Source organism: Carassius auratus, chromosome 45, assembly GCF_003368295.1.
Source record: "Carassius auratus strain Wakin chromosome 45, ASM336829v1, whole genome shotgun sequence".
Lineage (NCBI taxonomy): Eukaryota > Metazoa > Chordata > Actinopteri > Cypriniformes > Cyprinidae > Carassius > Carassius auratus.
This window is the reverse complement of record NC_039287.1, coordinates 694,115-709,036: the sequence shown is the minus strand read 5'-3', so window position 1 is coordinate 709,036 and position 14,922 is coordinate 694,115. Positions and strand designations below refer to the sequence as shown.

General features: G+C 38.7%; 1 protein-coding gene across 5 annotated transcripts in view; it reads left to right on the top strand.

Moving 5' to 3' along the window:
* Positions 1–14,922, top strand: part of LOC113062800 (myelin transcription factor 1-like protein) — a 51,609-nt gene that overhangs the window by 27,184 nt on the left and 9,503 nt on the right. For all 5 annotated transcript variants that reach the window (XM_026232793.1, XM_026232791.1, XM_026232788.1 and 2 more), the window contains exons 6-12: positions 1,682–2,124; positions 3,981–4,982; positions 7,636–7,767; positions 8,429–8,519; positions 10,176–10,283; positions 10,598–10,818; positions 12,588–12,853. In XM_026232793.1, coding sequence (XP_026088578.1) covers positions 1,682–2,124; positions 3,981–4,982; positions 7,636–7,767; positions 8,429–8,519; positions 10,176–10,283; positions 10,598–10,818; positions 12,588–12,853 — 2,263 coding nt within the window. The remainder of the gene's footprint in view (positions 1–1,681; positions 2,125–3,980; positions 4,983–7,635; positions 7,768–8,428; positions 8,520–10,175; positions 10,284–10,597; positions 10,819–12,587; positions 12,854–14,922) is intronic.

The following is a 14,922-nucleotide window of genomic DNA, read 5'->3' as shown; positions in this document are numbered from 1 at the left end:
AATATCAAATCCCACTCCTGAGGGGGAGATCACCATGGTGACAGCGCCTTGCCACGCATGACTGTGGATGCTGCAGTGTAGGAGCATGGAGGAGCCACGCGCTCCTATGGCAACTCGAACACGAACAGCCAGCTGTAGCTGCTGAATTCGCCTCCATGGCCCTATGGTGTAACACTCTGCGAGAACGTACCTGGTGCCACAGCAGCTTGAATTCACAATAGACTGCAGCCTGAACATGCTCTTGGTATTCGGGCCAGTTAAAACCAAAGAGCATTTATGTTGGCTAATCTGAGGTCCTTGATTGTAACAGAATGACTATTTGAAGACTTTTAATTAAAAATATATTGCATGTTTTTAGAAACAGACGGAGAAATTATTCTCGTTCATCATTCTGCCACTTTGACAGCAATATTTATTATTATGGTTGTTGTGGAAGTGATAAAACAGAGCAGGTCCGGGCTAATATTCTGGCCATTTCTGGTATTAGTCAAGTTCATCAGAGGATTTGTCCACCAGGAGCTGTCTGACTGAAGTCATTATTTTTTCCCGGCCGTTCTGAAAGGCTCGCAGATCTCTCTCACTCTCTCTCTCTCTCTCTTTCTCACTCTCTCTCGGCCGTAATTACCTTAGTCCCACTCAAAGCCTGCCTCCGCTGCTCCCGTATTCAAATGTGGTTTAATTACCTGTGGAATTTTAATTGGCGTGGCCTGCCAGTGGGAAACGCGAAGGTGTCCAAGGTCATTCCGAGTCGTTCGCGCAACGCTCTCACCCACACAGACGACGCTGGCTGCCTGCCCGCACAACACACCAACACATAGAAGCACAGCCTCTATAACCAGCACCTGCTTCAAACTATAAAACAATGAAGAGAAAATAGGCACCTAACACCAACAGGCCGACTGATGTGTTGTAGGGTTATGAGGTTGAAAAATGTGATTTCTAATGCTGTGAAATCATTATTGTTTAAAAATTGGTTTCCATGCCTTTTTTTTTCAGGCTTAACCCTTGTCAATTATACAGAATTATAACTCACATACAGATTTTTATTTCCAGCAGCCCTCTGTCTGCATGTCCTCATCGGAGGATGTGAAAGATAACTGCCTGCAAAAGGATCTGAATTTAGAATGTTTTACAGTCTGATGAGCCCTGAACAAGCACAACAGCCACAAGAACAAATTATAAAAACGTTTTAATTGTTCTCTCGACATTCAAAATGTGTGAGATGGCTTGCTTTTCTGATTCTAGCCAACCCAGTTTATATCTACAAAGCCTTAGTCTACTGTGAATCACAGTTGTTAACTGAGCTAAAGGTTTGAGGTTACGAACCTAAAGGAAGCTCGAGGATAAGGTTAAATTATTAAAAGTATTAGCAATCAGAAATATACTTTGAAAAAAGAGTTTTAAGTGTAGAATTGTTTATATTTTGGAGGATGAGTCTCATAAACGAGTCTTGGTGGTTTAGGAATAGTACTGTCTTGTGGGACTAGAGTTCAAGCAGCATACTCATTTACATGAATAAATGTGCCAGTGGTTATTAATGCTTTGTTGTGTCTTAAATAATTCTAATACTTCTTATCTCTGAAGTCTGAGCTTTGGCACAGACACCCTTCGCAGATTCAAGGTAATTTTTCAGAACTGTTGAGCATAATTCTCTGGGTTTTTGTTTTAATTTTTTGTGCAGTGTGTATGGATGCCCCTTGGCTAAGAAAAGGAAAACCCAGGAGAAACCTCCGCAGGAGCCAGCTTCCAAACGCCGTCCATTTATAAGCATGGCTGATGGAGAGCCCACCATGTATGAAAGTTATGAGGCCATGGAGGAGGGAGAGGAGAGGGAACAGGAAGAAGTAGAGGAAGTGGAAGAAGAGGAGGGGGAAGGGGATGATGAAGAAGAGGAGTGCTCAGACGACAATGAGGAACTGGGAGAGGAAGAAGAGGATGAGGAAGATGGAGAGGTGGAGAGAGAGGAGGTAGAGGAGATAGAGCAAATGGAGGAAGAGGTACAAGAGGATGAGGAAGTGGTGGAGGAGGATGGGGATGATGAAGAGCAGGAAGAGGATGAAGAGGAGGACGATGAAGATGAGCACGAAGAAGAGGAATACTATGAAAATCAGAGTCATCAGCAAGGTAAATCTTCTCTGATTGATTGCATATTCTGTTTTCCAGAACATCTGTATAGTCATGGAGCAATGGTCTTAAAATATGAAATAATAATGTATATATGTTTGAATAATTGAAATATGACTTTTATGATCTGATGATTTTCAAGAAGCTTTATTTATTATTCATATGTTTGTTTGCTTGCTTGTTTGTTTTCAAGAACTGTAAAAAACTTTATTAAGTCTGACCATGTTGAAGGAACGTTCTATTCTTGTCATAACAAGATTTTTCAGAGAGCCATTACACAACATTAGCCAAAATTGTATGTTCCCAGTTAGCTAGGTTCAGTTAACACAAAAAGTTTCATAAACATTGAAAATGTTTTTTATGTTTAAATGTTTTTCCTTGGTTATATGAGCATTCTGGAAAATGTTAGCAGGAAATATAATGTTTAGAATCTACAGAAGGACATGTTCTTGCTCTGACACACAGAATGCTTCGTGAAATATAAATCAAGGGCAGCTTATTATAGGTCAACTGACATTTCGGAGTATAACTGACAGAATATGCAGTCATTCAAGTCATTGTTTTATTTCTAAAATTGCCTGTTTTAGTTTCAAGTCATACAGTATGTGTAATTTGCTGAATCACAATGAAATCTACATACACCCTGCTGAGAATGGCCGGCCTTCACCATCCTAATTAATGTGAATTTTACAGCATGGAACAATCCAACTCCCCTTTCGCAATTGAGGGAAAGCAGATGTGACTGCTTCCTCAGTATGCGTCTCACCCTCACTCTCTGGTGTCCTCAATCGCTTGTGACAGTGCTCCAGAGTAATAGAGAGAAGAGGCTCTCTGAGTTATTAACTTTGGCCCCCCTCCACACATACACGCCACCCTTCCAGGAGGTGTCAAATACACTCAGCCCCCCCCCCACCCCTCCCTGGTGAAAATGGGCTCCTCCTGAGGATATTTCTGGCTCCAGAAACAGAGCACCTCATCCGCTGCTTATCCCTGCAGTCTCATCCGCCTCTGTCCCAAATACTAGCAACACTAAAATCTTTTCAGTACAATTGAGAGGCTTTCAGGGCAGCCTGTGCTGCTTACATGTTATAAAACATGAACATGTCTGGTGAAACATTTAAAAGGCTGCCTGATGATTCATGTACCATATTGCCGTTTCTCTAAAATTTCATCTGTTTCTATTGCAGAATACTCAAATATATTTCAGCAGCATAGTGGCAGTTACCATCTTGCTAAATTGCATTTGATTTTATAAATCAATTTGTACCTGTGTCATCGAGCTGTACGTGAAACCCTGGTGTGACATTTGTCTTAGATTTGCTACATTAATGATATCGTTCATGAGACGTTACATTTTCATAATGATAGTGTTCAGGCCCCTTCAGAATATAGAGAGGACTGACATTTCGTTTGTGAATTTATCATGCCGCTCAAGCCACTTTCTTTTAACAAGGTGGAAGGCCCTAGTGTGCAATGTATTTGAAGTGCAGTTTAGAAATTTTTAATCTATTTCAATAATCCATTTTAGATAATCTATTAACTATGAGTAACTTTACATTTACTTGTCAACTAACTCTCATTAGCGTATTAGTAGAGTAGTGGTGAACTGCTAGGCTAGGGTTAGTAGAATAAGTTGACATGTAATCACAAAGCTACTTACAAACAGTAGAATTCTGTTGGAGGAACATCAAAATAGGGTTAGCAGAGACTAATACTCTAAAGACTGGTAGGTGACTGATAGTTGCAAAGTTACTCGTTTTCAGCAGAATGTCTAAAGTGGACTATCAAAATAAATTGCTGTCAAATTCTTTGTATTTTTCGCATTTAACCAACAAATTGTTCTCTTTTCTCTTCAGATGACAATTATTCCAGTGGTGGACAATCAAAATCCAATCAAATAGTTGAGAGGGACAATAACAATAACAACAGCATTAACAATGAGGAGTATGAGAATTATGACGAGCTGGTGGCCAAGTCCCTTCTCAATCTTGGTAAAATCGCAGAGGATGCTGCCTACCAGGCCATGACTGAATCAGAGATGAATAGCAATTCCTCCAACAGTGCAGGTGAGGATGACGACGAGGATGATGATGAAGGGAGCGAACAAGGAGGTCATAAGGGAGAGTTGAGCGTTGACTTGAATAGCGATGTGGTTCGCGAGACCGTGGACTCCCTGAAGCTTCTGGCCCAGGGGCATGGGGCCGTGCTTCCCGATGAGGGATACGCAGATGCCGGGTCTGGGGATACTGGCTCAGCTGGCCACACTAATGGACGGGGCCATGCAGATGACAGTGAGGAAGAAGTGTGTCTCAGTAGCTTGGAGTGTTTGCGCAACCAGTGCTTCGACTTGGCCCGCAAACTTAGTGAGACCCAGATGTCCGAGCGGTCCACAATGGAGGACCAAGTGCAGCACCAGGGCGAACAGCAGCAGCAGCTTCCAATGCATCACATGCCCAGGTATGACAGCTGCCAGATGGACCAGCACAGACCTCTTGAGAGGAACTACTCAGACATGGTCAATCTGATGAAACTGGAGGAGCAGCTCAGCCCTGCTTCAAGAGGCTACCCCTCTAGCTGCGCCCAGGAAGGGGATGAGGACACTACGTCAGTGGCCTCTGAACGTTCCGATGAAGCTTTTGACATGACTAAAGGCAACCTGTCGCTGCTGGAAAAGGCCATTGCTCTTGAATCCGAGCGTGCCAAGGTTATGCGAGACAGAATGGCATCAGAACAGATGGTGGCTCGGAGGGACAATCAGCGTCTTCATGGAGAGCACAGCCCAAGGCTGAGCAGCAGTGCAGAAGAACGCAAGGCCCGACTCCATCATGATGGCGCAAAAAGAGCATATTACCCTAAAGGTAAAAATCAAACTTCTGATGAGATTTTGCATTTTGGCAGAGAATTCAGTAGATAGTTCCCCTTCAGCATACAGAATATGTAAGTCATATTGTGCCACAGAGGAATTAAATAAAAAAGGTTCTAGTAATATTTTGGTAATTGTGAGATATAAAGTCAAAACTGTGAGATAAAAGGTCTGAATTTCCTTATTTTATTTCTTTAGTTTTGGTAAATGTGACATTATATCTGATGCTGATATTTATTTCTCGTAATTATAATGTTATATATCATGATTTGTCTCACAGTGTGGCTTCATATCTCACAAATGTGGCTTTGTTTTTCCTAATTGTGATATTATACCTCATAATGTGACTTTCTTCCTCATAAATGTGACTTTATATATACATTTTTATTTCTTATTCTTAATCTCACAAATACTTTTTTTATTCCTCCTATTTGTGTTATTTTATATCTCACATTGTGACTATTTCTTGTATATGCAATCTTATATATTCCAATGTGACTTTGTATTTCTTACTTAAAACATCAAGTTTCCTTTAAGGAGCATACTTGCACGAATATGAATATAATTGTCTCGTCCTGAAAGCTGTTGCAGCATTTGTTCCCCAGTGTCTTGGGTCACTTAACATTCCTTTACACATTTCTCAGATGGCATTGATGACTATGGGGTCACTTTGGTGAGATGGAAGCATTTTGGGGCTTGTTTTAAACACTCAGGTCACCCTGGTAGCGACTTCCATAATGGCAGCAGCTTATGCTGCTAAAATAGGCTGACATGGTAACATCAGAGACTTACCTTGTCAGGCATGAGTAATGGCAATCTGCACGGCCCGTTAAGAAAGCAAATCTCATCCCTTGGATCCCATACATGGTTTGTTACCTCAAATCCTTCCCAATCCACACCCACCACCTTTTGAAATGAGCCATCTCCTCGTCCTCTGACATATCCAGATATTAGCAATCAGAAACTATAGGAGCATATCAATATCACATTTAACAAATGTACTTTATAGTGTTGAGGATCCTCAGATCAACTGGTTACCAAACCTAATAGCTCTTTCTGTCTAGTACTTTAAAAGGTTCATCATTTGTCTCTGCTCAGATTTAGCATTTTTCATTATGGAGAGCATCTCTGTGCTTCCTATCAAAGCAGTTTGCTGTTGTTTTCAGTGCACGACCACAGCATGTCAGAGGGTCGTGTAATTATAGAATTACACCATGATTTCACACCTCGTCTCCAGAAACTATTCTTGGCGCTAATTATTGGACCATCGTTATTAAACACGTCGAGTGATCTCACTGTTCTGACTGACAAGGAGCATTATTATTGCATGCTTGAAGAGTTCTACTGCAGTTATTTTTGGCTAATAAAAGAGGGAAGATATTACAAATGTGTTCACTTAGGTAAACTGGTTTGAATAACAGAGAATGCATGCACTGATAAATGTATCCACGATTTTATCAGAAACTGCTGTTTGCTGGTTTTCCCTTTCTAGTCTCATGGTAGAAGCTATGCACAATGTGAACCAAGACCAGTGAAAGCTGAACATATTTTTCTTGCAAGTTTTCATTTGCAAGATAAAATTGCTAAAAGAAACGTTAACCTATTTAATGGCAGAAATATGAATTGGTTGCTTGTAATATCAATAGCACACATGAACACGTTAACCTGTACTAAAATGTCTTTGTAGAATAAAATGGTATGTGATGAAATCATTGATACATTTATATGTATAATGTAAAGACTCTGATTGCTATTTCCTCACAATGACTGCCTCATTTTAAATCAGCTCTTTTTTTCTCAGTGTGTATAGTTGTATATTTCATTTTTATGAAACTGTATATTATATTATATTATATTATATTATATTATATTATATTATTGGAAGAGGATGAATAATATATATATATATATATTATTATATTATATTATTGGCTGACATTTTATCTAGTACAGAAAGCTCAATCTCAAAATTAATGAACTATGAAAGTTTCCTGATAGGCTATACGTTTATTATAAGTGCTTATAGCTCAATATATTTTATAATTTAATGGCTGTCAGTTTTACTGAGAGAAAAAAAAAAAAAATATATATATATATATATATATATATATATATAGATAGATAGATAGATAGATAGATAGATAGATAGATATAGATATATAGTATATATATATATATATATATATATATATATATATATATATATATATAAATATATATATAGTAATTCTGTAGTAATGTGGTTTTTGCCCTGATGTATAGCAGAATTAAAATGTTTTAATTGTTTTGACAGTATTGAACTTAGAGAAGTACGACTTGAAAAAAACGTGTTCTACCTATCAGGGAATAAATAGACGTAATTAATTGAAATTAATGATGTAAATCTTTTTTAAATTGTCTGACTAATGAAATTCCTCTGTGCCGTAACTGTTACAATTTTTTGAATTACAATCCAACACAATCTCAGCCACAAGTCTCATTCAAGCTATATTCTTTATCCAGTATCCAATTTCAAAGTAAACAGACGACGAGTGTTTGAGAATAGCTGTAACAGGAGCATAAATGTTATCACAAAGAATCCAGCAGGTTAATGGGATTTGCTTACTGTGCCTGTAACAGGATCTGCCAATAACTGTCTTTGCTTACAGACTCAAGGGGAGAGAAAAAAGAAAGCAAATGTCCAACCCCGGGTTGTGATGGCACGGGCCATGTCACTGGACTCTACCCTCACCATCGGAGCTTGTCCGGCTGCCCCCACAAAGACCGCGTGCCACCAGAAAGTAAGCCGAATATGAATGGCCACTTGCACATTGGTTCCCATTCGTGTTTGTTACATGCCAACTGTGCTGCGGGCATGTTTTGAGTTCATTTCCTCCTCCACCCGAAGCAGTGGCGCTCTTTCTCATATGAACATCCTCTGCTTGTCTGGATGTGCTGATTGGTGCTTATTTGTAATTTTAGTCTGTTTCTCAATATGGCTGCAATGATCTCTCAGATGCAAAGCAACTTTTTCATCACTACCTCCAGTCACACCTCTAATTGGATGAGGATCATGTTACAGGCGGCTTCTGATGAGTCAGTTTACTGCAGGCCCAGAGACGTAGCGCTGCAGGATGTGTCATAGACAACCTAATGGCTAGACTCATTTAATTCACCAAAAATAAATCAGCTTTTATTGAAGAGAGGTTTCTTTTTTCCTTGTACGCCAATGCTTTCACACAACGTGCATGCCATTAACACATTGCATGCCTAGATTCTTCTTTCACCATATGGTGTGGCCGTGATTAACTTTATGATTAACTGATTTCAGCTGGAACGTTTCTTAGGAGCATGTGCATGCTGTTGTCACTTAGCCCGTTCAGCTTAATGGAACACAAGGCTTTCATACTCACTCTGGATCCTCCTAACCTTCTCTCGCCCTCTCCTCTCTGTTTGTCCAAGTTCTTGCAATGTATGAGAATGTTCTAAAGTGCCCCACGCCTGGCTGCTCGGGACGCGGCCATGTAAATAGCAACAGGAACTCCCACCGCAGGTGAGTAGCTGGAAGCAATGTGGAGAGAAGAAACAGGCAGCACTGGGGGGACTGATGTTCCAGTCTTTTTACACACTTTATATAAGGAATAAGAAGAATACGTAGATTTAGATGGAGCCTTGCTTTCAGGAAGAAGAAGAGGGACTGATTTGTTTATTTTGTACTGAGCTTGGCTGGATCGTAGAAACGCATAGCTCTAGGCTAAAATATTTTACTTTCACATTGGCACTTTTGACATGCAGACTGGAGATTCAGGATTCCCACATGGAACAAGGGACTTGGTGAACATTTGAAACCTTAAAAAAAGCCTCTAACAATGTATAAATAAACACACACACACACACACACATATATATATATATATATATATATATATATATGTGTGTGTGTGTGTGTGTGTGTGTGTGTGTGTGTGTGTAATTGTATTATATACAGTTTCATGTGTTTGTGTGTGTATACCAAAGACATTTTAATAATAATAATAATAATAAATAATTCATAAATAGTATATTAATAAAAAATTGCAATGTTCTCTACAATAATAAAAAGAATAATTTGATATGCATAAGAAGCTAGAGAATTTAGTATCTTAAGAATGAGAGATCAACATGTACAAACACTCACACTTAAGCAGTAAAGATGTGCCTCCATGTGCATATGGTGTACATTCAGACAGATGCAGTCTCCACCAGAAGTTGCTGCAGGCCATGTTATATGGAACAGCTCCTATGGGACAAGCACACACACATACGCACACATGCGCACACACTATTAGAAGGGTTTAGCTGAAGAAAACAAAACATATAATAGTGGAATATAAAAACCTTGCACAGCATATATGGTTTGTCTACACATTCCTCATCGCATGGTTGTCACGGCAACTCAGCATAGTGACAGCCGTCCTTCTGTCTGTCTGTCAGCACTTGATTTTGTCAAATTCCAATCCAGTAAAGTCAAAAGTACTGTTTTTTTTTTTTTTGAGAGCGACTAAATGGATTCCATATAACCAGAAAACAATAAGAAAATAGACGATAAGATGACAGTTCCCAACCATACAAAGGATTACACAGAGAGAGAAGACGTCAGAAAAATGAGAGAAATGAGACAGAATTGAGGGATAAACAAACAGAGAGGAAGATAGAGAGAGTAATGAGAGGAAGAACCAACAAGGAAGAAAGAGAGAAAGGAGAAAGAGAGTGAGTGAGCGTAGCTGGATGTTCTGAAGCTCAGTTTGCTGTAGTGTGTCTCTCTGAAATGACTGCGGTATCTCGCTGTGAGGGAGCTTTCTGAACCAGCCAGCCAGAAATGCCCAGCAGATATCTGCAAAGCTTTGCCTTCATACTATAGAAGTAGGCCACATGAAATGCATAATTCATACGTAAATATCCCCATGTACCGCACACAAGTATACCAGGATTTTACAAACACGTTGGAAGTCTGTATTGAGAGAATGTCATAAAAAGCAGACTATTCTCTCTGACAGAATTGTCTCCATATGCTGGAATTATACATTCTCTCATATCTCACTTTGTACTTTAACTTCTGCTCTCTGCTAGGGCACGTGTGAGCATTTGAGAGTGTGTATGTGTGTGTGCCCTTACATGCTGCTTGTAACATAAAGTTAACCCTACATAAATTGCTCTGCTGCTGTTGCAGTCTCTCGGGATGTCCCATAGCCGCCGCCGAGAAGATGGCGAAGGTTCAGGAGAAACATCACTCCTGCGACAGCTCCAAGTCCAACCAGGCGTCAGACCGTGTCCTTAGGTATTGGTGACCCTCTGTGCCATAATATTTAGTAATGCAATAAGTCTAGCTTCGAATTTTTGTAAGAATAGTACATCAATCCTATTCATGTGTACATGTATTTTTATAGTGCTTTAGTGATTTGAGTAATTGAAATATTTTTTTTAACAAATTTGTTTTTAATTTTGGGGTGACTATCTCTTTAAGATGAATGCAGATGAATGAAAATGTGTTACATAACGAATATAAAATGGGTTGAGAACTGTGATTCATGTTGACTTTGTCTAGGACTCTGATACCCAACCTTGATTCCCTGCCTTTGTTAATTGTTCCAGACCCATGTGCTTTGTAAAACAGCTGGAGATCCCACAGTATGGGTACAAAAATAACGTCCCAACCAGTACTCCACGATCCAACCTGGCCAAGGAGCTGGAGAAGTACTCCAAAGCCAGCTTCGACTACAGCAGCAGTTTTGATAACCAGCCTCATGCCTACGGCAAGAGGTCCCTCACCCCGAAGAGCCATGGGCGAGACACCTCACCCAAAGAATATGATGGCAAGCTTGGCTTTGTTATTCTTTCCTCTTTTGTTGAGGCCGGTGAAGCAGAAAGAGTCAGAATTGATAAACTGGTCTTTCTCTAAGGGATCAGATGGAAATAAGATTAGAATTAGATTTTTACAGCCAGACGTCCTTGTGGTATTTTCCATTTAGAATTACTCTAATTTTCTATTTTGAAGTGAAGGCCTTCTCTTAATAAAAGCTTTAGCTATGATTTTTCACAGGTAGTCGTCGAGTTCAGTGCTCCTTTATTGGAAATCCTACTCCACTTATTGGCTTCTGAAATGATTAATAACCTAGGTACACAAAACCAATGAAGAGATATCTTTTTTTTTTGCATGCAGCTACTTTAATTTCATTGTGACTGGATAAATATTTGTATATTAAAGAATGTAAGCATAAATTAATCTGTAAGTGAACATGTTATCATATATCATGGTATATTCTCTCTTTCTATATATGTTGCAACCATTATATGTGTGGTTGATTTAAATTAATGAGACGTTCTCTTATCAGTTAACAATAGCAAAATATATGTGTGCATTTATTGATATTAAAAGTAGTTATGTAGGTGTTAACCTTTTCATTACTGGTTTCACAGTGAGAGATGCAGACAAATCTTTGAATGATGCCAGATTTAAAAACCTGACGTCTAGGTGTGTCAGTTTTGTCAGACATAGTTTTTCTTTGTTTGGTGAATTTTTTTATTTTTTATTATTGGTTTAACTGCAGCCGTGTTCTTGATAAATGACCGCACTTACATTTGTGAAGGAATCAAATTATCTGGAACGATTGTGTTCAGAATGGTAGCAGTTGATTCCACACCCTAGCCAGAAATTGTAGAGATTTCCTGTCAACAGATTTCGACAGGATATTTTGGTACGGTTTTATTAGCTGTGCTAAAAATAACTAATTTTCATTATAACTCATGGTTATTACATCAGGACAGTCTTGATTGCCCATAAGGAGCATTACAGCATGCCCTGTAGTGTTAATATAGGCAATGTTATTGAAATCAGAACACATACCACATCTCGGAAATTAAAGAGCATTCTTGCAAGTGATGTTGCTTGACTGTATGCTTTAGCAAAGAAATGCAGTTTTTTTGATAAATTAGACAAATAAAGAAAATTAAGCTTGGAAAAAATAATAATATGAATAACATTTAATTAATGTTTGGAATTAACTGCACTTCATTTAGACTCAGTTGGCAACATCAATTAGTTACACCCAGTTTAGTTGTAATGAAAGCATTGCTATTTGTCTCAATGGAAACTTAGATGAAAAATAAGATCAAATGGGAGAGCAGTATAAATCTTGAATAAGTGGTTTTAACTGCATTTTAGCAGCTGATCCAGTTCCTTAGTCAATAACAGATTTCTGTGTTCTGTTGTGTCTGGCTGCAGACCAGGGTTTTTCAATGAATGTGGATTTATATAAAAAAAGAAATCTTGTCTAGATGCTTCCCATGCAAATCTTACATTTCATGTTAATAATGTGTAGCCCTCTTCATGAAACCTAGATATACTGTCAAACCATTCACACAATATTCATCATGAAAAATCAGATCATCTAATAAGTGTGTGTGTGTGTGTGTGTGTGTGTGTGTCTGTGTGTTTTATCATTTATCATTCCATCATTCTATCTATCATTCTAACGATCATTGAGTCTATTGTTCTATCTAAATTGTGTATATCTATCAGTCATTCATCCATCTATCAAAGTACATAGTGCCCATCTGACCTGGTGTATGTGTATGTGTGCAGCCAAGCGCTACTGTAAGACCTCGAGCCCGGCCAGCAGCACCACAAGCAGCTACGCTCCCAGCAGCAGCAGCAGTCTCATCTGTGGAGGAGGAGGAGGAGGAGGAGGAGGAAGCAGCGCCAGCAGCACCTGCAGCAAGAGCAGCTTCGACTACACGCACGACATGGAAGCCGCCCACATGGCCGCAACTGCCATCCTCAACCTGTCCACGCGCTGCAGAGAGATGCCCCAGAGCCTCACTGGGAAAGGCCCGGAGCTCCTGGCACAGGTGAGGGTCAACAACTTTTTCCTGCCAGTTCCTCTCTCATCCTCACCCACTTGTACTGCTAATATTATACTTATATACTTCGAGTGTGACTGTGCTGTAAGGTAGTTCACCGAAATGAGGGCATGCGGGTATAGAGTCATTCGGGCCAAACCCCTGGTCCTCTCCCCGAGCTCAAATGAATGACAGCAGCATCTCTGAGAGCTCCTGCAGGTCCTTTCTGCTAGGCTCAGGGTCATCATATGAGCCTAATGGTCTGAACGAGCCACAGTTGCTTTAGTGACACATTGATTTCAGACATAATCTATATGGTGATGATGACTCTCTAGGGCTGGAGGAGACCAGAGGAAGCTGGCAGCTGCAGGAACACTGGGGTAGTGGTGCCCCAACCCTCTTTCACTGAAACAAGTAGAATTAATGTTGATTTCAGCTGTAGTCTGAGTCAACCCAGCTCTTCCAGCATCCCTCTGGGTATATAGAAAAGACAATGACCTCTCTTTAAGGACAGTGAGGCAGCAGGCTGGAGGGAGTGGGGATGAGAATGAGAGAAAAAGAGGGACGGGGTAGTGAGGAGCTGCAGGGCTCTATATATTCACTAATAAGCAGCTGTGCATGGAGATGTAGGGCACCCAAAGAAGATGCTCGCACTCTCTTCTTTCATATCTTTTCTCCTCCCATCCTTTCCCACTGAAAAAAACTGAAGTGGTTGTAGATTTTTTTTATATATTGTTGACTGCTTACATGTTTTTTAGCTGAATTCATCTACTTAATTATAAGTACATTTATTAATTGAACTTATTATGTTGTCAAAATTTGCCATAATTGTTGAAAGACTTTTCTTAGCATTGTATGCAAATTGTTCAGTGTTATGCGCTACATTTCATCATGTTTTATGCCATTCAAAGGCTTGGGGTCAGTAACACTTCAAGAATTCTCTTATGTTCACTTGCATATATTTTATTAAAAAATATACATTTAAAATAACTTTTTTCTACTTTAATATATTTTTTATCTCATTTATTCATGTGATGGCAAAGCTGAATTTTAAGCATTCATTACTCCAGTCTTCAATGTCACATGATCCTTTAGAAATCATTCTAATATGGTGGTCAAGAATATTTCTAATTAACAATGCTGAAAACAGTTGTGCTGCTTAATATTGTTGTGAAAACTTGGGGATTCTCTGTAAACAGAAGTTTAAAAAGAACAACATTTTATAAAATGTTGTAAAATAAATACTGACCCCAAACTTCTAAATGGTAGTGAAACTACAGAATAACATGCTTGTTGGCTCATAATATGCCAAATGACCTTAAGATTTTATACAGTACATGAAACTTGAAAAGGGTAGCAAACAACTATCTAACTAATCATTTTAATTAGAGGTACAAATACAGCTTGACATCACCAGAAATGAATTACCACACGTGAAAACAAAATCAGCAACAACAGTGTAAATAAAGCTGCCAAATGTTCAAACAATGCAATTATATTAATTATTCATGCCCAACTCAGGGAAGAGGGAAGAAGGTTAATGGGACTGAACCACAAAACTACTGTTTCTTTCTAGGTATTTGAACACACAGTTAATGCTCTGCATGTTGGTTCTCCATCGAGATCCCTTTCCTTTGTTTTTGTACAGTAAGCTCTTTAAAGTAGACATGAAACAGAAATTGCAATAGTTTTTCTTACCTATCATTATATGTTTTTGAAATATGAAAAATAATGTGTGTGAATTGATAAAATGATATGCATGAATAAATCATTTATAATAAACACTGCAATAACTAACAAAAAATAACAATAATCAGTTTTGATTTCATGTATAATTTACATTCAGAATAATGTTACCAAAAAATATAATTTAATATTTATGGAAAAAATAAATAAATAATAATAATTAGAATTAAAATGCTAATAATACATTATATATTAAAATAACTCAAATCAAAAAATACGTTTTTTTACTATTTAAAGGGATACTCCACCCCAAAATGAAAATTTGATCATTAATCACTTACCCCCATGTTGTTCCAAACCCGTAAAAGCTTTGTTCATCTTTGGAACACAAT